At 42.2% G+C, this 24,797-nt stretch overlaps 1 protein-coding gene across 2 annotated transcripts in view; it reads left to right on the top strand.

The window, feature by feature from the left end:
* GALNT13 (polypeptide N-acetylgalactosaminyltransferase 13) overlaps positions 1 to 24,797 on the top strand; it is a 341,581-nt gene that overhangs the window by 123,331 nt on the left and 193,453 nt on the right. For both annotated transcript variants that reach the window (XM_075001619.1, XM_075001618.1), the window contains one exon: positions 3,363 to 3,531. In XM_075001619.1, the coding sequence (XP_074857720.1) occupies positions 3,363 to 3,531 (169 nt within the window). The remainder of the gene's footprint in view (positions 1 to 3,362; positions 3,532 to 24,797) is intronic.

Raw genomic sequence — 24,797 nt, 5'->3', positions numbered from 1 at the left:
AAGTGGCTTCTTCCCCTGTCCCCCTTCCATTTTAATATGTCTGAGTCTGTAGGGATTGCCAGTGGAAACTCTGGATTTCTGTTAATAGTCCTTAAAAGAAAGGGGGAGACTATTTTTCCCCCTCCCCCTCACATTTTAAATTAAACAGTTTGAAAGTGAGAATCTGCCCCTTCCCCCCAACATACTGTCCTACAAATAACCAGTCCTGTTGAACTTTATCACCAGTACTCATGAAAAGCAGTTTTTAGGGATGAGGGCTTTAGTGCAGTGGTTCTCAACAGGGATTTGGGTGTCCCTCCTCACAAACAGATTTCAAGGAGTCTGCTAAAATATGCAAGAGGGCGGGGCTGACACTGGGCTTACTGGAGCCAGGGAAGAAAGCTGACAGCTGAATCCTGCCATGCAGCGCTGAAGTTGCAGTCTGAGCAAGAAAGCTTCAAGCCCCCTTGTGGCACGGGACCCCAGGCAGTCTCACTGCTTCCTACCGCATAATGCTGGTTCTGACTTTTAATTTCTAAATGCAGGAAGAAAACAGTTGTGGCCCAGGCAAGCTGAGGAATTTTTGTAGCACATTGTGCGGGGCGGAGGGAGGGAGAGAGGGGAGCGAGGTCTCAGGAAGGAAAACCCTTGCTTTAGCATTCAGTGGGAGTAGATATTTTTTTAATATGTCAGATGTTAAGTTTATATTGATATTTATGTAACTGAGCCAATGAGGGGGAAAGAAACACACTACATGCTTAAGGAAATAAGCAATGCAGCCTGAACTCTGGTTGAATGTCTGGGATTAGTAATGAGCCTTTTAGGGTATATTTCTGTAAGGGGAAAAAATTGTGATCTGCCCATGAACAGAAGGCGGGGGCGGGTATTCCCTTCCATACTAGTCATCATAGATTCCCTGTCTCCCATTCCTTTAACCACTATCTCCTTCTAAAGTCATTTACCAAGCCAGTCACCTGGTCACTGCTTAGCTTTCCTTTGGATTACCTGTACTTGACATCTGTCACAAGGAGGTACCAACAATTAGTTTGACTGCCTTTTTTCTCTCTGTCTACCTCTTCCCCCCCGCCCCATCCCTGCCCCAAAGGGTTCTCAGATATCTCATAGTGCCCTTTTTTTATATCCACCAAAAACACGTCTGCACTTGAGTCTGACAGGTGAACCCATTCTCCTGAAATAACTCTACCGAGCCATACGCTATGCCTGAGTGTGAAAGTACGGCCCTCCTATGGCACCAAGGGATATGTCCACCTCCGGTTCACATACCACCTTACCTTATTCTGCTGGGGTAGCGAGAGGGCTCAGACTCCTGCCAGGGCCTGCACTGAAGCATGTCCAACCACAAAATATTTACTCCTGGAAGAAGTTCCAAGATCTTCCTCAAATCGCCCACCACGCTGAATATTAAGTCCACCTTTCACACATTCCCAGAGTGTTTTTCCCCCAAGATGCATCACAATTAGATCTGGTGCCCTCTGTCAGCTTCTTACCCCCAACCCCAAACATCAGTTGGTCCTATGCCATGCCCACTGAGGATTGCTTCATCTTGCTGCTGTGACATACAGTTTTAAAGCTTTGGACACAATCACTGAGCATGTTAACTCATGGGATGATATGTCCTGTCTGGAGTCATTGATTCATGGCTCCATTGCTAGAAACCTTCAAAGTAAGAGACCACCCCCAATGGTAACTGTTTGGCTTGTTAACAAATGTAATGGCCAATGAGTGAATTGAGATTGTTAAGGATGCGAGATGAGGGTTCACAAAAGATGCCATGTATCACAGAGTACATGCGCCTCCTGTAATGGGCCATACTGGGGACTGGTTTTCCCAATTCTGGAATTGCATGATATTTGCTGAAACTTCTCTTGTAGCTTTGCCATGTGAGTGGAGCCACAGCTGTGTGGTACGCTAACAACCATAACACACTAGGGCCCACAGCGCTAGCTGCTCTGCCTGACTTTCCCCTTTTCAACCGCCCAGCACTTCCAGGGATGGGGCACGACATTGACCCGCTGCTCCTTTTTGAATTGGCTTTGAGTCTCTCCCCACCACCAGCCCATAAAGGTGCTATTCCCCCTCCCTGAGCAAGCTGGACAGCTGGGTCCCCTGTGCACGCTTACCCCTTCCCCCATGTAGAGATCTAGCCATTATGAGCTTTAGGAAACCATTCTTAATACAAATCTGGCTTGGCTGTCAGATTATAAACAGTAACTGAAGCTTTTGTTCAAAATATTTCCTTGTTTCTTTTATTCTAGGAAATGGATCCTGAGGTTGTGTGACAACATCTGTGGACATTGTTACACAAATAGTCTTGGGTATTTTCTGACTTGACTTTAAAAACTGACACAGATTCTTTATTCACCAACCCTTTAAAACAAACTGATCCAATTCTGAAACCTAGTTCTGCAGATTTGGTTTGTAGGATCAGGACCACAATGGCAGTGGTTTTTATTTGATTATTTTATTATTATTGTCATCAGATAACACTTGACATTGAATATCTATCAGTTTTTTTTAAAAAAAAAAAAAGAAAGCTCTTGTCCTGTGGATTGATTTTTAACAGGTAAATTAATAATAAAAACTTAGGTTTCTTGGACATATTTCTCATTTAAATACCCATGGAAGGTACATAGTGAAATTGTACTGGTTATGTAGTTTTTCAGTGGGATTTTCCTTGCAACTCTTTTGTCTTGTATAATATGATAATGTAGTTATATCTGAAGTTCAATATACTTTTTAATATGATACTGATAGGCTTAGAAAACTCGTAAGACATAGGTTAAAACACACTGTACGTACAAATATCTGTAATCAAATATATTATAAACATATAAAACATATTCTATGAGTGTAAAATGAAGGTATATGTCCAGTGGGATAATTTATGTTTACAATCTACTCACGTCAGGACTAGTTTCTTTAAGGCTAGAGGGTTTAGTAGCATATGCATAGCAGTCAGGAATGAATTTCAAAAGGTTAGATGTTTGGATCAATTTTCATAAGCATCAGATAATTGGGATGTTTACATAAATCTTGCCCAAACTTCTTGTGCCTGTAAAATTTCAGTGGAACTATGATACTGTGGCACGTAATCATAGATAGTCATATCATGAGAATCACAATTCATCACTGTTGTGTATGGTCACTGCCGGAAACTAGAAGTGGGTGGAAAAAATATATTTGAAATTCTAATTTTTTTTAAAGAGCTTGATTTCAAGTTGAGGCTCAGATATGAGGGCTAGAGGTCGGACTTTTTTTCTCTAAAAATTTTCATGTTGAGATGACAAAAGCTTCTTATTAATGCAAAAATGAATCCAACATGCAAATATTGAAAGTGGGTATTTTGTTATCTTGTGTTACAGCTGTTATTTCAAGGAACCAAGAAGGACCTGGAGAGATGGGAAAGGCTGTGGTCATTCCCAAAGAGGACCAGGAGAAAATGAAAGAGCTGTTTAAAATCAACCAGTTTAACCTTATGGCCAGTGACTTGATTGCACTTAACAGAAGCTTACCAGATGTAAGATTAGAAGGGTGAGTTTGCAATGCACTGTGTAATTCTCAACACACGTGGCTCAATAACATTATGGGCAAAGCTGTTGTACCAATATGTATGTTTGTCCAGGATTCTTAGTTGAATCAAGGGTATGATAGGTCTGAATGTTTGACAGTTTAATACTTTGATTATTTTCAGTGGTTGTTTGAACAGCTGTTTGAATATATCATGATTTATATCCTATAAGCTTCCAAAATACTTGTCAATGGCAAGAGAAGAGTGTGTGGAGTGTGTGCACTGAGAATTACACCTCAAGCAAAATTTCTATAGCTCCCTTTTGTTTTTTTTAAATTGCTATCTGTGGATAACTGTAGCATGTTTTCATCAATTTATACAGCTCCATCACCAGCTATAGTATCTGTGTCTGTGGACAGGGGGAGGGGAATACAAGCTCTTTAATATTTCTGCTTGAAACATATTAGGTGACAGTTTAACATGTACATGCTGTCATACTTCCCAGAAAAATCAAAGCTAAATTTTGTCAGTGGTTTTTTTTCCATTTTTTAATTTTTGTAGTAAATGGATAAATTACTGGGAAATCTTAAAATAAAACCACGAAAATGGAGGTTCTTGAAGTATAAAACTAATGTAATGAAGTGAAAAATCATTCCCCTAATTTCTTAATTTCACTCCTTGAGTACATTTATATAAAAGAGACTTTGAAAAAAACTCTCATCCGTTTAAAGAGTTTTTCAACTGAAATTACATTAATGAATGATTGACATAACTTGGCCCTAAAGTTTTACAGGTTGAAGCTCTCTAATCCAGCACTTTCTCACCCAGCAACATCTGTAATCCAGCATAATTTTAGTTAAGTGGATATCCATTTATCATGGTTGCGGCTGAGTTTCCCATGGTCCCATAAAGTTTGTTTACAGTACATTATATTCACCAGTCCTGGCTCTCTGTGTTGTGCTGTGTTATCAAGATGTAATTTACCCCTAAATGTAATTTACCCCTAAGAGCCCAGTAATTGTGGAAGTGTGGGTAATGCTGCTGGACAATATTGACATCCTGTGGTCTGGCACATTCTCTCGTTCAGCACCAGTCAGATACCAAGAGTGTTGGACTAGAGAGGTTCATCTTATACAAATGTCAATATTTATTGTGGGGGTGCTTGTAGATTACTGTCTCTAAATTTAAATCTGGGAAGGCACCAGGGCTTTCTAACCTCACGCTTGAGTTCCTGAGGATAGGTAAGGATACGACTGCAAAGTTTTTTGTTTTTTTTTTTTTTCAGACCATCTGGTTCACTGACATTTTTAATGGGAAGAAGATAGTTTTTATGCCTCTTGTTAGAAAAGAGTTACTGTAGAGATATTCTGCTGTTGTCAGTCCCAGGGAAACCATTTGCTTCTGAAATGTCTTGAATGAGTTCTGAGTTTTGTGGCAAAGGCATGAAACATGGCTATTCCCCTTTTGAATAGCTCTTTACTGTGTGAAGATGATTTTTGAGAAGATGGTTGAATTCAATAAGCTATGCAAAATTATTTTATTTAAACTGGACTTCAATTAGAGATTTGATTCAGTGCATCAATTAAGGTGGTAGGATTTTGACTTAACCCGGCATCACTGGGAAGATGTTGTTTATTAACAGAATTTTATAATGGAATAGTAGATACATAGCGTGACTTCCTATTTCCATGGGAATTTGAGGCTATGTTTATCACAGTCTTTGTTCAACATTGGCATAGATTGATCAATGGATAAGGTAGAGGAGGCAGCTATCGGTGGTGTTTAGCTGAACATTATTTTGCTTGGACACGTTGCCTTGTTGGATCAGTTTGGGGAATCACTGCAATTGTTAGCTGATCTGGGGGAGTATGTTTTGATTCGGTTAACAATCCAGCAAAAATAAGTCCCTGAAGGAGCCTTCGGCAGTACATTATAACCAGCTCAGTATTAATCTGTCCAGATGGCATATTGATCAGGTGGCAACTGTAAAATGCCTGGGCAGTGTCAGACAATGCTGGTGTGCTTGAAAGTTGTAGATGTCATCTAGTAGTAGCCAAGTTCCAAAACCTTCAGTGGTCTCCATGCAGATGGCACAACATCAGACTTACCACAAAGCTGTGGACTTGTAGAACCCTGGTTATGACAACTTTATTGTATGACGCTGAAATGTCCCTGTTGTCTTCATCAGCTGCTCCAATAGGACAGGATCAGTAATGAGGTTGTCCATGGTGAAAACCAGGCTGCTTCTACACTTGCCCCATCCTGTTGGAGGTTGCATAGTAACGAGGCAATTTGAAGCAGGCTATTGAGGTGCTAACATGCATATTCAGCATCTCACTAGCATGATGGTGGCCACTCAGATTTTGAAGTGCAGACTTCAAATTGCAGATTGACAGTGTAGAGGCAGGCAGCTTCGAAATAAGCGCCCAGCTTCGACACTCACTTGCTCCGGTCTAGTTTTGTGGGAGTAAGGGAATGTTAAAGTGAGGTGCTTATTTCAAAGCTTCCTGCTTCTACACTGTCAAGCTGCAATTTGAACGCTGCACTTTGAGATTTGTGTGGCTGCCATTATGCTAATGAGGTGCTGAATATGCATATTAGTGCCTTATTAGCCTGCTTTGAATTGCCTCATTACCATGCCACCCCCAACGGGAGGGGGCGAGTGTAGACACAGCCCCAGTGACTGCATCAACACAGGTTCTATTTTGGGGGCTTCCTTGGAACAGGTGTATGAGGAGGGAAGACCAATTTATTATAAATAGTGTTTACTGGAAACTGACATTACAGAGTCAACTATATGGTTGCCAAAAGTTCTGATGCTGTGATCAGTTCATTAGTGACAGACACAGGCTGACCAGACAGCCGTACGGACCTGCCAAGAGATCAGTCTGGATCGTGCTTGAAATATGAAGAGGCTGTGACCTTTTTGGATTTGTGATGATGAAGATTTTGGCAGGGAGCAGGGGGAAGAGAAATCTTGGTTTTGTCACTTAAATCATGCAGAAATATAGTTCTGGCTGAGAGCTATCTTTCCACTTCCAGTTCTCTAGTCTCCATCTCTTTTATTTTTTTCTCTATTTTGCCACCTAGAAACTCAGATAATGGCACACTTGTTAATGTAATAAGTTGTTTCCCCAAATGACTCTTTAAGTGGATCCTGTTTTTACTGTACTTTTGCTTGACCTTCCCTCCCTTTACACTTTCTGGTGGGCTAACTTTTCTTTGTATGGATTCTTTGTAGCTCTCCCTTCCTTTCCAAGTATTTTTGATAAAGACAGATCAGGCTCTGGGTAGTTAAATCCATATGTATGCCTGATCTCATACTCCGTTGCATATAAATATAAAACACTTTTAAAAAATACTAAAAGAGCAACTGGCAGATAAATTACACATTTAATTGTTAAACAAACATGTTACGTATTCCATATGTTCTGTTTTGATGTGGAAAGTATAGGATATGAGCCACCAAATGAAAGCTACTATCTGAATAGATAATAGAGGATAAGAATGCTCATTTGAGTAGTTCATCTACCCTAAGGCTTATCGTTCTCTAAGACTGTCAACAACAGGTGTAAAAAGAGGATCGTTTCAGTTATGTTGCTGTATCTTCCCTAATTCCTCAGTGTTCCCTAAAACAATATTCACTAGTCAGGCTGATTGGCTGGTACCTATTGTTAATAATAAAGTGCCTGATTCTGCAAATGCAGAATGCATGAGTAAAGTGAGTACTTGTGCTACTGTCTGTAGGATTGGTTACTAGATTATTTAGAAAAAGTCTGAGGCAGCTGTAAATTATAAAAATCAATTTTAAATTATGTCTCATTAAGTAAAACTCTGTTCTAGATTGTCCTGACCTATGCTTAACTCTGTTACTTTCATTTACACCACATTTTTTCAGATAAATAAAGACAAATACATGCGCATTGCCAAGACTGCTAAATCTCCAGTTATGCATGCTTTCCAAATTGAATCTACATTTTGCCATATATTGATATGTTTGGTTTAACTACTAACCTCTTCAGCTCAATGAAATTTGAAGTAAAACAAGCTACCCTTCGTGTACCCCACTGCTGGTAGGGTAAGTCTCACACATAAAATATGTATGTGTGGAATATGAACTGCAGTTACTTGAAACTCAGCACATAGTAAACATTACGACAACGCTGTATGAACATTTCTTCTCAAAAAGGTAATATTTTTGGTAATTGTGTGGTAATTACTGGCAAACCTTAACTTACTTGTACAGTGATGTCTTCAGTGATTGTGTACCCCTGCAGGTGAGCTTCTGTGGTGAAATTAGACCAAAGTCAGTGGACATTTTTCATTGCTCCAAGCTGTGAAGATCTATTTATGAAAACCAAGGACCTGATTCTCCACTGACATTGGTGGTTTGCTTGACATTCCTTGTGGCTTTTTGATGGTGTGCAATCAGCATAGTTGGCCATTTAGGAATGGGGAGCTGTTGTAGCAACTCCTACACCACCACCCAGCCTGGATTTCGTTTAGACACCACACTAGATCAGTGGTTTTCAACCAGTGTGCCATGACATGCTGATGTGCTGTGAGGATTGTCCACGTTTGCTGTGAAATGTCATCAGTTTCCCCTCCATGTGGCTCTTTGCAGTGTGTGTGTGTGTGTGTGTGTGTGTGTGTGTGTGTGTGTAATTGACCATCCCCACACCAGATGAGGCTCAAGCATCAAGGCTGCCTGAGTCCCAGCTGGTGATAGGTTGTTCAGTTTCTTCCTTCCTTCCCCACCCCATGGCAGCTCTTTGCAGAGCTGCTGCGAGGGCAAATGCTGACCCTGCAGGAGCCTGTTTGTACTGGGAGGCTGCTGAAATGCTGCTTCTCGGCCTGAACAGGCTTGCACGGAGCCTGTTCCCCCTCGCTGCTGTGGCAAGGGAGAGAGGTAGGGAGGGTGGGAGCCTATTGAAGCTGTGATGCAGTTTAAATGCCATGTCCTGGCTCCAAAGGGCTGACAGGAAGTGGAGCCTGGTCTCTGGAGCCACCGCCTCCCCCACTCTACGAGCAATCAAATACTTCAGTGAGTACTTGATTACTCAATATCCCATTTGATCCTTATTTAGCTTGTTGTAGGCACTACTATATCACCAACTTCTCCAGTAAGACTGTAGCCATAGTATATGTAAGTAAATGTATCAGCAATCAATTCAGCTGAAAAAAGTGGGTGTGCCGTGGGATTGTTGGTCTCATTGAAGTGTGCTGGGTTACTGGAAAGGTTAGGAACCACTGCTCTAGATGAATGAGGCCGTGGCCAGAATGTGTCTGCCCTCCACTACTCCCTGTGCTATGGGCTTTGGCAGCATTATTCACTGTAATTTGTGTGCTTGGGTGGCCACTCAGGAGAGAGTCAAATGCCGCCCAACTGATTAGCAGATCAGCAGCATGTGTTTCTGTTGGGGGTGCACAGCCTCACATGCCTCAGTGCACATGATGAAATATATTGTGTCCATGGATAGAAAACATTAGAGGGAACATTGTTTGGCAGCTGGCACAACTTGAAGCCCAAATCAAACTGCTCAAATTTACACCAGAGCTTAGACTGGGGATCAAGGTAGCTTTGCTATACCTATGTTATGCCATGCAGTATTCAGGTCTAGCCAAAGATCAAGGAGTGAATGGTGTGTATATATAAGTATAACCACAAAAATATTTTCTTATAGGAAAATTACCTTTAAAAGTGGATCATGTAAGGCCCAAAGCATGTAGTGCTCATTTGAAAGTTTGCCTGCTTGTTTGTAAAGTTAAATGTAAGTAATAGGGTGAAATTTACAATTTAATGGATAGCTACGTGCTGTTTAAGGGAAGTGAAGCAGTCTAGGAGTGCTTTAAGACATAGATCTGAATCCAGTTCCAGGATCAAAAAACTGTTTTTTTTTTCATTTTTGGCCAAAAAAATAAAATGTACTGAGAGAGATGAAGAACGCTCTGCATTTTTCTGTCTTCAGGTAGATACTTTCTGTACACAGTCTTTAGGGAGGGTTAAATTGTTTTCAGTGTCAATTTACAATGCTTTGTTACTGAGGAGGAATATGATTCATGGTTAATATAGTGAGCATATAACAGAGAGACTTGTTTGTATTGACATGGAAGATGTGGGCATTCATCTAATTTGCACTGGATATTGAAGTTGCCATACCTGCTAGATAATAAAAGCAGGCTTTTTCAGTGGAATTCCATGTTTTCTGAATTGCTGTTACTATGGTAACATAGATGAAAGGGAAATTATGTTCTTGTTACTCAGATTACCAATAATGGTGAGTTTTTGTGTGCGTGCATTCCCACTACCCAGTGTTCCACTCCTGCCATCCTTGTATCTAGGGTAGAGTGACAGAGTTTTGTGAGACAGTGAGCTCATTTAGGCAGGGGATGAATGCCTGCAAACAAGGTGGGTCAGCAGAAGAAACCTGGTACACAGTTCTGTTAATTCTCATTTAATAACCTGAATCTTCATGCAGGGTGCAGATTTATTGCAAAAGCGTCATCTCTTTGACATGTGCCCTGCTGAGAAATGGAAATATAAAAGAGATGACACACACGTGACCAAGTTATTGTTTTTCTGATCCCTTTATTGTATTTCCTGCTCAGTTCTTGAGTGGGCTGTGTTCCTGCAGTGGTCTAAGCTATAGTAAAATGGGGCAGATGCTGTTGCTGCAGGGTTCAATATTTTTGACAGACAGGCTGCTCTGGTCCATTTATGATGCCTTTATAAAAAGTAGAACAACTTCAACAGGACAGACTGAGAGAAACCCCCCAGAAAACAGTAGATAGCTTGGTGGTTGGGGGCATTCACTTGGCACATGATAGATTGGGTCTCAACTCTCTGCTCCACATCAGGCAAAGTAGGGAATTGAGCATAGGCCTTCCATATTGTAGGAGAGCACTCTACATAGTGGGTTGTTGGGCATAAGAGGTAGGGTGGGAAGGTTAGCAGAATCTTCTCTTTTGAGACAGGACCAACCAGGTTTAAGAGAGAGTTCATAGCTGAGAATCCTGAGCAGAAGTAGTCAACTTCCTCTCCCCCACAAGGTTAGGTGCATAATTCCTTTTGGAATGTGGGGGGTGGAACCTTAGAAGGCTTAGGTGATATCTTATTCTTGCACTTTCTTACCTCTGGCTCCCTTCTCAGCTTGCTAGCTCCTTGAGCCCCTTTCCTAAAAACCAAGCTCTTGCCATGAATTGGGTAAGGAACCTGGATGCCTAACTCAGAGCTCTGAATTCCAGTGGGTGGGAAGGCATCTAAACATTAGGTGTTGCAATACTGATTCTGAATCCCCTTTGTCTCTAGCAAAAGAGTGTTTCTCATGGACAGCACCAAAAACTTTGAATTTCTGTCCTGAACTATCAGTTTCAGAATTTTCCTCTTCCAAGTCTGATTTGGCACACACTAGTATGAACTCTTGAAAATTACATTCATTCACCATAGAAAAACATGATTTTAATTTTATTTCTAAGAATTGTCTCAAGCAGCCTAAAAATCACCATCAGTCTCCTTATTGATAATCCTCTGACAATGGACTCTGAAGAATATTCTGTATGCTCTATAACCCATTACAGCTGGATTTTCTCATCTTTTTGGTTCAAATGAATTTGCTTCTAATCATAAAAATTCACATGAGAACAGTGACGAGGCTTTAATTTTTCTGCTTTAGGAACACTTTCTTTTGAAGCAGCTAGGTGTATTAGGCTATGTCTACACTATAGCGAGCTATCAACAGAAGTTATAGCCACACATGAAAGCAGATTGCTCTGTATGTCAACAGAGCACCCCCCAGAGCATCTACGTTGGTTTTCTGTCAACAGGTTTTGTTGAGAAAGGTATTCTGTCTCCTAGGGAAACAGCCGAACACTGCCGACAGAAGTGCTGTGTAATGTGGATGCTCTGTGAGTTTTGTCGAGATGTAGATATAGATAATGTAGATATAGGCTTTAAGCGTTGTCTGAACTAAAAACTTTCCAGGTCATAGTTAAGGTATTACCAATTTTTACTAATGTGAAATTTCAGGTATTGAAAATTTTAGTCTGTGCCGAACTATTTTGGTGGCCGACCTTGACATTAACCTAGACTCTTCAGAGGCTGTCTTTTTTATTTTTTCAAATCCGAACTTTTTGTGAAAGAATAATGCTCTATTTCAATATATGTTTAAAGTAACCAATCCTGAAAAGTAACCAATCCTGAGCAATATGGTGAATGGATATTCATCTGACTTTGTTGCTTATGAAAACTATAAGAGAAACTGCTATGGAGTTGATATTTAGCATTGTGATTAGCTTTCTATGGTAGCTTTTAACTTTTCTCTACCAAACCGAATCTGTTTTTCACATAAGCCAGAGGAGACCTTCTCTGAGAATTCTTAATGATCGTTGGACAAAGTATTTGGGAGGAATCAGAGGACTGTCATTTTTTTTTTTATTTTTATTTTTCAACTCTTTTTGGAACATAGTTGTTAAATTCCTAGCTAAGAAATTCCATTTTTGGTTTAAATTGATGCTCTTTTAAAACAAGAAATCCAATGTTCTGACTTGTTTCTCTTTAAAATACAGTACCAACGTTTTTCCAAAGATTTTAATTTCATCCTTAGGTGACTTATTTTTGTAACCTTAATGCTAGATGAACTGATTATTTTGTCTTGAATTTTTTTTAGCTTTGACTCCATATCATAAAATTACATAATTCCTTGAGTGTTTGGAATCAGTTAGTACCAATATCTATTTAAAATGCATAACTGCTTCAATATTGTTCAGTGTAATGCAAAAATAATATGCTAGTGTTTTAGCTTTGTTTTTTTTCAATCCCATGTCCCCGCTGATGTTATACCTTGAATGACAGCCATAAAGCCTGCCCCTTACCTCTTCTGTCTATATGTGTAAGAAGCCAGGGAGATCTTCCAACTGATTTCAAAGAGCAGGAAGGATGATTTTGAATATCACACACTCTATATTCTCAGTCTGTATACTTCCTGGGGTCCTCTTTTGTGATGTGAAACTTTGTAAGAGCACTTGCTGTCTGAACCAACCTATTTATTACATTGATTGTATGCCTAATCAGCTACTTAGGGAGGCAGATGGATTTTCAGCACATTATTTCATAGTTCACTTGATACTCATTATTATTTACTTGGAAAAACAATTTCACAGCAATGTTTACAGGCATTTTCTGCTTAGTTGATTGTGCTGTTCACTTTCTTATGGGGACTAACCATTTAGTGATTGGCATTGAAGTTATTTAACATAATGACCCCAATTACAGATCATTAAAAGTGACCATTGGTTTCCAAAATTCCTTCATGTGCACAGTTCTGTTGTTATAGCTTAGAATTACTTACAAATAAAAATAATGTCTTTGTGGAACTCCTTTTCCTTCTTGTGGAATATATTCCCTCTCCTTGTGGAGGGAGTGTGTGTGTGTGTAAGTAGTATACAAACAATGTTTGTTTTGTACCACGTTTGGAGGAGGGTGAGGGGAGAGAAGGGTGGATTTGGTTGTGAATGCTATTTTTCTTTTATCATGTGTGACAGTTTCCCCTGTCAGCCCCTGTGGGTTCCTGTGCATCCTGGTGGTTCTCTGTTGTGTCTCAGAGACTCAATGGAGACTCTTTATCTGCCCTGGTCTTTCCAGAGGCAGGTGTCTCCGCTTAGCGAGCCATTCTCATCATCGGCAAGTCCAGAATGAGGAGGATAAAGCCAGTCCCCTTGCAGGAATACCCCTGCTCCAGTGGAATAACTGGGGGAGGCTGGGGTAAATCCAGGCCCATCCTCTATCCTGGCTTCCAGCCCAGGGTCCCTAAGAGGACAAAAGGCAGCTGGCAGGGCCTCACCCCTGTCCCAGTGCAGCAACCTCACACTGGGCCACTTCACCCACCGCTTCCCCGTGGTGCCGTCTCGCTCTGCTCCTTTCCTCCTCCTCTGCTCTGCTCTGCCTGTTCTCTGGTGCACCTTCCCCCCTGCTCCCCAGGTGGGGAGCTTTTTATAGGTAGTCCAGGGCCTCAGCTCACCACAAGTGCTGATTAGACTCAGCTGTGGCTGATTCCTAACGAGGCCTCCACTGCCTGCCCTAAATAAAGGCTTAATCAGAAAACAAAAAGGCATTAGCCCACCAACCCGCATGTCTCCCTTCTAGTAGGTTCCTGCAGCTTACAGGCAGCAATCTGTCACACATGGAAATCATTATACTGGACGAGGTTCACTCCCCTGGTTTACACTGGCTTTTGACAGTGATAACCCATGTGCATGGTCCCAAAAAAGGATAGCATTCACTGGGGTGGGAGGTAGTGGCAACAGTGGTCAGTGACAGCAAGTTCTATTCTTCTGGGAATTCAGGAGAGCTACATGGTAGGGAAAATGGTAAGTTTCGTTACGTGTGTGGAGTGAATGTGTTGATATAACCTATAAATTAGAGGGGTGTTTGTCAAGGAACGAAATACTTGGCAGGACTTTCACACAACTTTCTGCTTAGATAAATAGCTTTATGTAGTGATGATTATATCTACTTCAGTTGCCCTGATTCCTCTATTGTTAGTTCATCCCTAGTTTTTGAATCATGCTGGATCAGCTTCTATGGAACTTTATTGCTCAAGTTGCTTCAAATTAAAGCTGCAGGTTGTGAACTGGTCTGGTCTCTAGTCTGGCGCTCTCTTGTTCAGCAACATCCATAGCCAGCATGATTTTAGTTAGACAAATACCTATTTATCAGGGATGTGGCCATGTTTCCTATGGTCCCATAAAGTTTGTTTACAGCCACCAGCCCTGGCTCTCAGTATTCTGTGCTGATGTTTAGCTCTTAATTTACCCCTGAAAGTCTTCTAGAAACCTGGTATGTGGTGGAACTGTTGGCAGTGTTCGTAGACAATATTGACAATGGTGGTCCAGCAAATTCTCTTGTTTGGCACTGATCAGGTCTGGAGTTTGCTGGATTAGAGAGGCTCTACCTGTACTGTTTGTTGGTTTTTTGAGCCTAGAAGATACAGCAAACCTCTGAAATGCATGATTTCAAGTTGCACTTCATTTGCATTAATGTGAGTTAAGTGCAACTTGAAGCCACTCTGTGGCTGTCTGCCCACCTGGCTCCTCCAGCTGGGGGAAGCGGGACAGACAGACAGCCATGACATGGGTTCCCCATCTAGGGGAAGCCAGGCAGGCAGCTGGGAGAAGCTGTGTCTGGCTTCCCACCGCTGACAGGAGCCAGGAAACTGTCCAGTGATATGTTGCGCTGGTCGGTTTCCTGGCTCCCAAGTTACATGAAATTTCAACTTATGCAGAAGTTGCCAAGAATGCAGCCTCCATGTAAGTCGGGAGTCTACTGTATTCTGAGAAAAATGCAAATTACGGTAATGTTCTCTATTGCCTGTCTCAAACACTACAATATTTTGAAGAAGAAAACATATTAGAAAGTCTAGAGGAACTAAAGTAATTAATTCCACTAGAAGTTGTTATTACATGAAAGTTTGGAAACGTACCTACCTTGTGAACAAACAAAAGCAAAACAGTCTTTGGAAGACTGCCAGTTGTGTGTTTTGGGGTGGGGGGGGGGCGGTTCGTGGTGGTAATGAAATAAAATGATCTTCTGTATGAGATCAAAGTCAGTTCCCACCACATGAATTAGTTAATGACTATTAGTACTAAGTCAGAGGAAAAAAAGATAAGCTCTTGACAGAAAGAAAAATATGATAATGCACAAGCAGACTGTGTTTCATTTTTTTGGGAAGGGAGTGGGGTGGGAGTCTTTTATCCATATGGTCATACAACAAATAGAAAAGTAAAAATCTGCAGTTTTTTCCCTATTACCTGTCTTGTTACTGTTTCTCCCAAAACAAAAAATAAGTGCTCGATTTCATTGTCCCTTCAAAATAGTATAACCATGTGACTGCATTGTATAACCATGTGACTGCATTGTGTTCCGGTTATTAGTAGATTATGCTGGTGCGTGTGAGAGCAAAGTCATTCCCTCAGTCTGAGAGACAGGATTAAATTCAAAGGAACTTTTTTTCTTCTTTTTCCGCCCCCCCCACCCCCAAGTCACTGTCTGGTGCCACGCTGGTGGGGAGTATGGGGGACAGGGAGTAAGGGAGTGACTTGGACTATATATTTCATGTTTTGGAAACCTCTGACTGATTTTTGGAGAGTTATGCCTGGCTGAGGAAAGTTCTAGAGAAACCCCATTTGCTGTGCCATTTGGTATGTGCTCTTTCTTCAGGCAACCATTATGCACTACAGGTTAAAATTCACAAATCCAGCATTCTCTCATCTGGCAACATCCGTCCTGTAAGACTACGGATCTTGCATGACCAGAGAGTCCTGGGGCTGGGAGGAGGAGGGGCCAGCCAGACCAGTGACAGGAGCCCAGGGCAGGGCTGCCACCACTGGTCTGGCAGCATGTGGGGCTAGGGGTGTGAAAGGGGCAGCAGCAGCCAGGGAGTCTGGGCCAGGAGAAGCAGAAGGGAGTACTGGCCCGGGCTGGTAAGCTGGCAGCCTGGGCTCATGGCAGCTCATCACAGGGGCCAGGCAGGAAGCCGGGAAATGGTGTTTCATAGCAGCTTATTCCCAGGGCTGGGCAGGAAGCCACTGCCTTGTGCAAAGGCTTGGCCCCAGAGCTGTGGTCCCCAGTTGTCTTTTAGGCAAGATGGTGAGACACTAGGCAGCTGTCAGGAAACCTGTGGTTTGCTGGAAATTTGGCAATCCAATGAGTTTCTGCAAAACGTTCCAGGTTTGACAAATTTTACATACTCTCCCAAGAATTTATGACCTGTTCCGCTGGCCTCTGTGTTAGTCAGTGATCTCAGCATAGCAGCTGTCTAACCCTTTGCGAAGTTCGGGTTTTTTTGTAGATATCAAGGCAAAAAGACACTTAAGGAGTTTTAAGTTAGCAACAGTGTTAGAGAGAACATGTAGTGCTGCTTCTGTTGATTGTGTACTCTGGGGAAAAACTAGGAAGAAACATGATGTGCTAAAAAGAGTTCCCATTATTTCAAAGAGAGACCATTTAAAATGTAGTATAGGAAATATGTTATAAGAACACTGCATCTGGAGGTACTTGGGGAGTGTATTTATCAGAAAAGGAACCTAAGTTTGTAACACTAAAGTAGAGTTTATATCAAAAGCTAGTACTTCAGAATAAATAGGCATGACGCAGATGCCTGTTGTATAAGCGAATAATCTCATCCTCACAGTGCACAGAACCTTTCAGTCGTTGTGCAATCTGTGTAAAAATTGTATAACCCGATAGCAAAATAGTGTAATTCCAAATAACTTCAGATTAACATAATTTTGTATGTGCTTGAGTTGCAGCTACAAAACTTTACTTAGCTTTCATTACACCAATATAGAACTGCTCTATCATTTGTTCTAGGTAGGCAAGTTGGTATCAAGGTTCCCAAGACGTCCGAAGAACTCAGTTAAAGAAAATGATTTTAATCATAAAAGGAGACCTGAACAAATCAGCAATATAGATAATTTGTTACCTAATTGCATAAATCTATTCCTCCTTCTCTGTAGAATTGGTCCTAAAATTAAAACAAAAATAATATCCTATCTCCAGTAATCTATTCAGTATAAGAAAATCTCTAGTCTGTGTGCAGCCTTCTAGAACTGTTAGATCTTGCCTTTATAATTTATACTGGAATGCCTCCCTGGAGCCAGATTCAATACAGCCTGGCAGATTTTACTGTGCAGTAGGCTACTACCAGGAAGCAGGACAGACTATTTTTGAAATTTGTCCTTTGCATCATGTGCAATGAATTCTTTGTATTTTTTTCAACTCTAGCAAGAATTGTCTTTTATATAAAATATTTATGGCTCAAGTGGAGGACATTGGATTGTTATGGTATGAAACAATGCTAGAATCTGAAATCCTTATCAGCTGAGCATGCAGGTGGAAGAGAAAAAGAAAATATGAATGTTCATCAGAAATATTTGTGTTTGGCTCATACGGTTTTGAGGTTGCGTCAATTACAGGCATCAATACAAAAAAGTTCTGTATGTGCAGCTGTATCAATAAGCTTTTGGGTGGGTGGGAGCTTGTTCTGTTTGTACAGCGCCTAGCACAGTGGGGACTTGGTATGTGATTACTTCTCTTAGGAGCCATGGTAATGTAGATAAGTAATATGCTTTTACCCTGTGCTGTGAGGGAAGTTGAAGAGTGCATTGGCCTAGGCAGTCTGACATTGTTTCTCAAACTTTTTTAAATAAGGTGCCCCATTTAAAAAAAAAATGTGCCCCCAGATGTGTGTCTTATATTCTTCAGGGTACACAAACCACTGGTTGAGAAACATGGTCCTAAGGTAGTCTGAGGTCTTGAAACAAGTGCCATTCAACCTTTTCAGATTACTGTACCCTTTTCAGGAGTCAGATTGTACGGTTGTGTTTTTGGTTTTCTCAGTTTATTACTTTATTTAAATACAACGTACTGAGAAGATTAAGATATGTGGGGAAGATGGAAGGAAATGAGTTAATTGGAGAACTAGGAAGAGGAAAGCGGGAAACTGAAAGGAAAACAGGTAGCGGGGAGCAAGGAAGAGAAGGAAATGAAGGATTGAGGGCAGGGAGAGTGAAGTAGGCAATAGGACTTTGAAGCAGAGAGGAAAGGAGGAGTTTGGGGAAGTGCTCAAGTTCAAGCATGACTTCTCTTACAATGACAAGGAAAGGTTTTTGTTTATTTTTGTAAAAAGTCATGGTCTTGGTTGTTGTGGCCAACCTAGTACTAAGACAGACTCTTCATGATTTTTTTAACCAATGTAACTCTGTGGCTATGTCTACACTTGCCCCCTTCTTCGAAGGAGGCGTGGTAATCAGGGTGATGTGAGATTACTAATGAAGTGCTGAGATGCATATGCAGCACTTGATTAGGCAAATTCTCCCCAGCAGCAACTTTGAAGTGCAGGCATGCCAGGTAGCCGTGGGCACTTTGAAATCTCTTTATTCCTCAAAAGTCTGAGGAGTAAAGGCACTTGGAAGTAGCATGGGCAGTTGCAAGTGCCTGCGGCTACATGCATGCTGGCACTTCGAAGTTGCTGTGGGGGAGAATTAGCCTCATGAAGTGCTGCATATGCATCCAGCACTTCATTAGTAATCTCACATCACCCTGATTCAAAGGGGGAAAGTGTAGACATAGCCTGTGCATCCTAAATGGCACAGAGCTGCTGGTTTTTATATTTTTTTTTAACTCTTAGCTACATATTTTTAAATGGCTTTGATAAAGTGTGTAAAATAATGAATATTTATCTTTGCTTATTGTTCCTGTGACAAACAGCTTTCTTTAACATATTGCATGACAAACTTTTCTCCCTCTTTAACTAAAATCATGATTCTTGCATTTTGCCTCCTCAACCAAAGCAAAGAATCTTGCCTCCCCACCGTCTCTCTAGCTCCACCATAGCCTGAAACTGATCAATATCATAGCATCTTAAAATGCATCGCTTCCACCTCCAAGACGTTTAAAGGTGTTGGGGAATAATTAAGGTGGTTAATGGTTCAAGGTGCAGAAGTGTTGTGATTTTTTTTAACCTAGCTACCTGGTGTTTGGTTTTATATAATTTTTTTTTTAAATTTTACTACTCCTTTTATCTTAAAATATATATCAAGAACATTTGCACTGTAACCATCCTTTTAGATTTCCCATAAATCTAAATAAAGACCAGAAATAGTGACATAGAAGAAATTTATAAACTATGTGCAGCCTCAGGGATTGTATCTAAAATATACATTTATTTAGATGCATAAAAGTCCCTTGCTTAATACTGTACATGAATGAAATGCTTTTTGGGTTCCTCTCTTTCATGTGATGTTCCTGAAATAGTGTGCGCGCGCGCGTGTGTGTGTGTGAGAGAGAGAGAGAGAGAGAGATTAGTGATATGCAGGGGTAGTGGATTTGCGTGCTGCAGCATGTTCCTTGTGAACTGGCTATGATTCGATTTTTCTGATTTAATAGTGAAAAGCTATTCAAGCATGAAATTGCCTTCTTCATGTAGAGCAATCCCCTTCTGCCTGGCAAGTCAAGGCTCAGAAACTTGATATTTACCATGATTACAATAGTTGACCCCACACAATTGTTGCTACTAACAGAGTTAAGCTTTTTATATTGGGGCCCTAGGTGGAAACATTAGACTAACTAACCAAACAGGTGAAGAAAGTCTGCAATTATATTCTGCAACATGAGCTAGCTTATTAGTTTCCTTCCTTCTAATGGTAACATCGTAATGTTAGTTTTATGCTATTCTAAATCTGAATAGACAATGAAAGACTAAACAACACAATCTCAAACATAGATGAGTATGAGACATTACTTTTATAGACCACTGCACATATATTGATCACAGATATGTAGCACTGGAAATGATGTTGAGAGGTTATGAAGTCCAGCCCGCAGTACTGAAGCTGGAGCGAGCGAACCTGGACCATCCCAGAGATGGATTTCTCCAGCCTGTTCTTAAAAGCCTCTGCTGTTTAGAGTTTGCTCCTGGAAGTAACTGAATGCTCAGAGGTATAGCCAAAGTGCACATTAAGTTTTTTGTCAGCATCTGTGAGGGCATTTGCATACTACAGAGAATTGTACTGTGCATAATGCATAATACCATGCCCTCACTAATACAATAACTGATGATAAGGTTGGAGTGGCAGCTCTACTATTTTTGAATCAGTGCAATGTTAGACAATGATGAGGAAGCAGCCCTATTGTGGGGGGAGGAGTGCAGTCAATGTTCTGTCCTCCCTCCCTCAGAAAGTGAGGGTCTGCTGAGATGCTGGCCAGGTCCTGAGAGAATGCCAACAAATTGTTTGGGTGGTTCTCTGCCTGGACACAAGAGGACAAGGGAGCGGGTCATAGTTCTTTGAGCACCCATGTAGCAGATCTTGATGTCTAGAAAGAATCTGTTAAGTCAGAAGGAAGGTACCTGTTGCCTCATGAAGTAGCTCTCCTTTTTTCTATAGCTTAAATTTATCACTTGTGGCTTTATCCTCTATTGATGGGGAAAAACAACGAGAAGTCATGTGGCATTGCATTGCATTGCATTTGACAAAGCGGATCTTTGCCCACAAAAGCTTATGCTCCAAAATATCTGTTAGTCTATAAGGTTTCACAGGATTTGTTGTTGTTTTTGAAGATACAGGCTAACATGGCTACCTCTCTGATACTTGTGTGATGTAACTACTTTTCTGCATTGTCTCATTAAGTTTTATCTGTTTATTATTGAGCGTAGGGTAATATGATTCTGACTTATTGATTACTTTGCTATCATTAACACCAATTATGTCAGTGCAGATTTTTGTTAACTAATGACAACTCCTCTGGCTAGTAATCTGGATTCTCGGCAGTTGTGCAAAAATAATGTATGGTAGTGTCATGTGGAAAGATGGTAAAACCCATATATGCTGTACACACTTGGAAAGATGATCACTTTCACTTAAATTAGCATATAGTCATTCAAGCTGTGTGTGAAAGTAAGATGAATTACTCAGCTGTAATCAAGGAAGATAATGGCCTTTGGAGCAAGAATTGCTTGTAAATATCAAAACAAAAAGGCAGTCCAGTAGCACTTTAAAGACTAACAAAATAATTTATTATGTGGTGAGCTTTTGTGGGACAGACCTACTTCTTCAGACCATAGCCATACCAGAAGAGGCTCCATATTTAAGGCACAGAGAACCAAAAATGGTTATCAAGGTAGACAAATCAGAAAAAGTGTAATCAAGGTGGGCAAATTTTTGTTTTGATAGAATATAGACTAACACGGCTATCTCTCTGTTGCTTGTAAATATATCTGTCCAAATAAAAAGAAATTGCATGTTTCAATATCCACTATTTTTATATGTACTTCAACCAGTTTTTCCTAGCTGAAACTGTATAACTATGACATTTGGTATCCTCTCGGTTTATTCCTACATTCATCAAAGAGAGCAGAAAATTCACATCCTAAATTCATAAAAGAGAGCAGAAAGTATTGCCATATTAGCATCTTTGTAGATTGTTGCCTCTATCTTTAAGACAAATGCATTTTTAAATATTTTAGCAAAGGAGAAATTGGAAGACTTCTTCCTTTAGTTCCCTAGTGCAGAAACCATTAGTTTTTAGCGAAAGTGCTGGGTACAGCTGAGCCACAGAGATAGGTCACCATTTTTGCACATTTGCCTCTAAGCGCTATCAAATTATGACATAATGAAATTGCTGAAAAGTACTAGTGGCTTTTGGATAGCAGTCTTATGACTCTGTGGAAAATGTAGTTCCAAAACTGAATAGAAACTAGGACCATACGTGGGGGAGTGTGAAGGGTGTGAATGCACCCAGCCCCCCCACATGTCTGATGTCTCGTTCTTCCTCCCTGCAGCACTGTGCGGAGTGAGCCTGCGGGGCATGATGGGAGAACCCAAGTCACCCTGGGAGCTGTAGTTCCTTGGCCAGTGCCCTGTCTAGGAAGCTGATCCTGGAGCAGGAAAGGGACAACATTTTCCCAGCATGCCCTTGGCCACTAGAAATAGGAAACTAGTATGAACATGTCTTAGACACTTCTGTGAACTTACTGTCATGAAATAGATTATAAGTAACCGCAAACTTTTCTTCATTACTACTGGTCTATACATAGTCTTGACTAAAAACCTCTCAAGATGAAGACTGGAATGTTTTGGAATATTGTTTTTCACTTGTGATATGCTAGCATGATCCCAGAAGGTAATTTCTATAAAACTTTTATTACTGTATAAGTATTAATATCTTATAACAGTCAGTAAATCAGTTTACCGGTCACTGTTTCCACTCAATTTTTTTCATTAGCCTCTCTTATGCACAGTCAACATTACACCTAAATAGCATGGAGAAGTCATGACAGAAACCTTTACAAGAGCAACTGACATATATTAATAACACAATACTGATGACTTTACAAAATTAGATCATCTGTAGTTAATGAAGATCATATATATGAGCCTTGCATGAGAGTGATTTGCTCTGTGTACATTTGGAAAATCTAGTGCATCAGAATGACTGCTTAATTTGTTGCTGTTGCTATCTTGACAGAAATCCAGTTTACAGAGGACTCTCTAAGGCTATGTCTACACTGGAGGGGGTTGTCAACAAAACTGGCATTTTGTCAACAAAACTTGGGGAGCATCCAGATTCCCAAGGTGTTCTGTCAACAGGAAATTGACAGGACACAGCGCTTTTGTCAATAGACTTAGCAGCTTCCCACAAGGCATAGTGCTTCTGTTGAGAGAGAGCCATTCTGGATGTTCCAGAGGGCGTTTCATTGACAGAAGAGGTCTCCAGGGCACCGCACAGGTGCCCTCGTGAACACCCTGTCCACTGCAATTAGTGCTCTATGGTGCCTGCCTCCAGGCCTTCTTAAACCTCAGGGAGCCTGGGAAACCCTGTGGCAGGAAGCTGAGAGCATGGAAGCAGAAGAGGTACTATCTGCAGTCCCCCACACCCTCGCAGTCACTACGTTTACCAGAGCAGTTCCAGATGCAGACAGACAACCACCCCAAGGTCCCCTCTGGGGCCTTGAGGAACCAGTCTGAAGAGTCCCAGGAGCCACCCTGGGGCACCAACAGACAGGTCCCATCCTGGAGTGGGCCTGAGGTACAGGCCTTCCTGGACCAGGAGTCCAGGGCAAAGCACTATAATGCCCCTGCCTGTTCCTGGGTGGCCTGGGATGCTGGCCAATCGCCTGACATTACCCCTATTACAAGGATCTGCAGGACATCCTGGGGGGGGCAGGGGGGAGGCACACCATCTCCCATCTACACAATTGACACGACACTGAAGGCCACCCCCAGCATAGCCAGAGACCCTGGAGGAGCAGGCCTCCAAGTCCCAAACTCTGTCAGAGCCAGAGGCAGACACAGCCTTGGAGGCCAGCAGTAGCACCTGGTCATAAGCCTGGAGCTGGTCCCTGGCAGCCAGGCCACCTACCGGGCATCTTTGGATCTGGGTAAGGGTCCCTCCAGTGAGTACCCTGCACGTCACGCACTCCAGGGCTCAGGAGGCAGGCGCATGTGAGGTGTGCTGTGAATGTTGCCCTGCCAGCTTGGGTGGGACCTTGTGCTGTGATCCTGGCATGTGGAACCATGTGCAAGGTAGTGTGTAGTACCCAGACCCAGAAGACCGCCCAGAAGCATGGGCGCCAGCCTGCTGCCATCTACGCAGGAGGCTGGACGAGCCCCAAGCCCTGAAGTTGGAGGGGTGGGCTGACAGCACCAGCTACGGCTGCAAGTGGGCTGACCACAAGGGTGCCAGCCTGACCCCCTACACACTAAGGAGTGTGGCATGCAGGCATGCCCACAGGTGGGAAGCAGCACCTGCTTCCATGCACAGCGCTGTGAGCTGCAGCTATGTTGCAGGGTGGGGGGCAGGGAAAGCCAAGCTGATGCCAGCTCATTTTCCACCCATGAGGTGACTCCTCTGTGGCCAGACACCACCCTTGGCCTCTAGCCCATTCTGCAGGGGGTAGGGGGGGCAAGCAGTCACCATGGTCGTGGAGCCACCACAGAGTCTCTGTGTATCAGGGCCCAGTGTGCAGGCCACATAAGGCTTTGCTCCCAGGACATTCCCATCTCTTAACTCACTGTCCCTCTTTCTAGTCTCCCTTACTGCCGGGCCTGCACCTTCTGAGGGCTGGGCCAGCCCAATCTCACTGCCTTTGTGAGCCAACCCCACCCCAGCACCAGGAGGGGCCTGCAGCCAGAGTGGTCGATGCATGCCCGAGAACCTTCTGAGGGACTACAGTGCCACCCTCTGGAGGATGACCAACCTCCTGGAGTGGTGGCTGCAGGATGACAGGGAGTGGCAGTTGCAGGCCTGGGATCAATTCATGACCTGCTTTGATGTCGCCAGTGGGCATCCTGGACCTTCTGCAGTGGCTGAGGGCCATGCCTGTCCCCCTGGTCCTCCTGCCTGCCCAGACCCTAGCACAGACCCACTGCCACTGTACCTCCTCCTGTTTCTGGCTGAGCCCAGACCCAACACCCCAAAGCCACAGCAGGAGAAGATCCCAAGGGCCACACCACTCAGGGTCCTGCTTCCCCTCAGGTTCATGGCCCCTACCCCCTCCATGGACTGAGGTTTCCACCCAACCCTTCCCCAAGCACCCTAGCCAAGTTCTCATGCCCCCCACCCACTATACATTGAGGATTCTTGATTTTGCTTTATTGTAAGTACTTTGTAATTACAGCAATTCTTTTCAACATATTTTTCCTTGCTTAAGTAATACAGATGTAAATAACATCCTCATCCCTCTTTATTGGGCAGGGGTTGAAGGCACTGAGGCGGCAAAGGGGAAGGGTCGTG

Source organism: Carettochelys insculpta, chromosome 8, assembly GCF_033958435.1.
Source record: "Carettochelys insculpta isolate YL-2023 chromosome 8, ASM3395843v1, whole genome shotgun sequence".
Taxonomy (NCBI): Eukaryota; Metazoa; Chordata; order Testudines; family Carettochelyidae; genus Carettochelys; species Carettochelys insculpta.
Note: the sequence above shows the minus strand (reverse complement) of the source record. Positions and strands in the feature narration are given on the sequence as shown.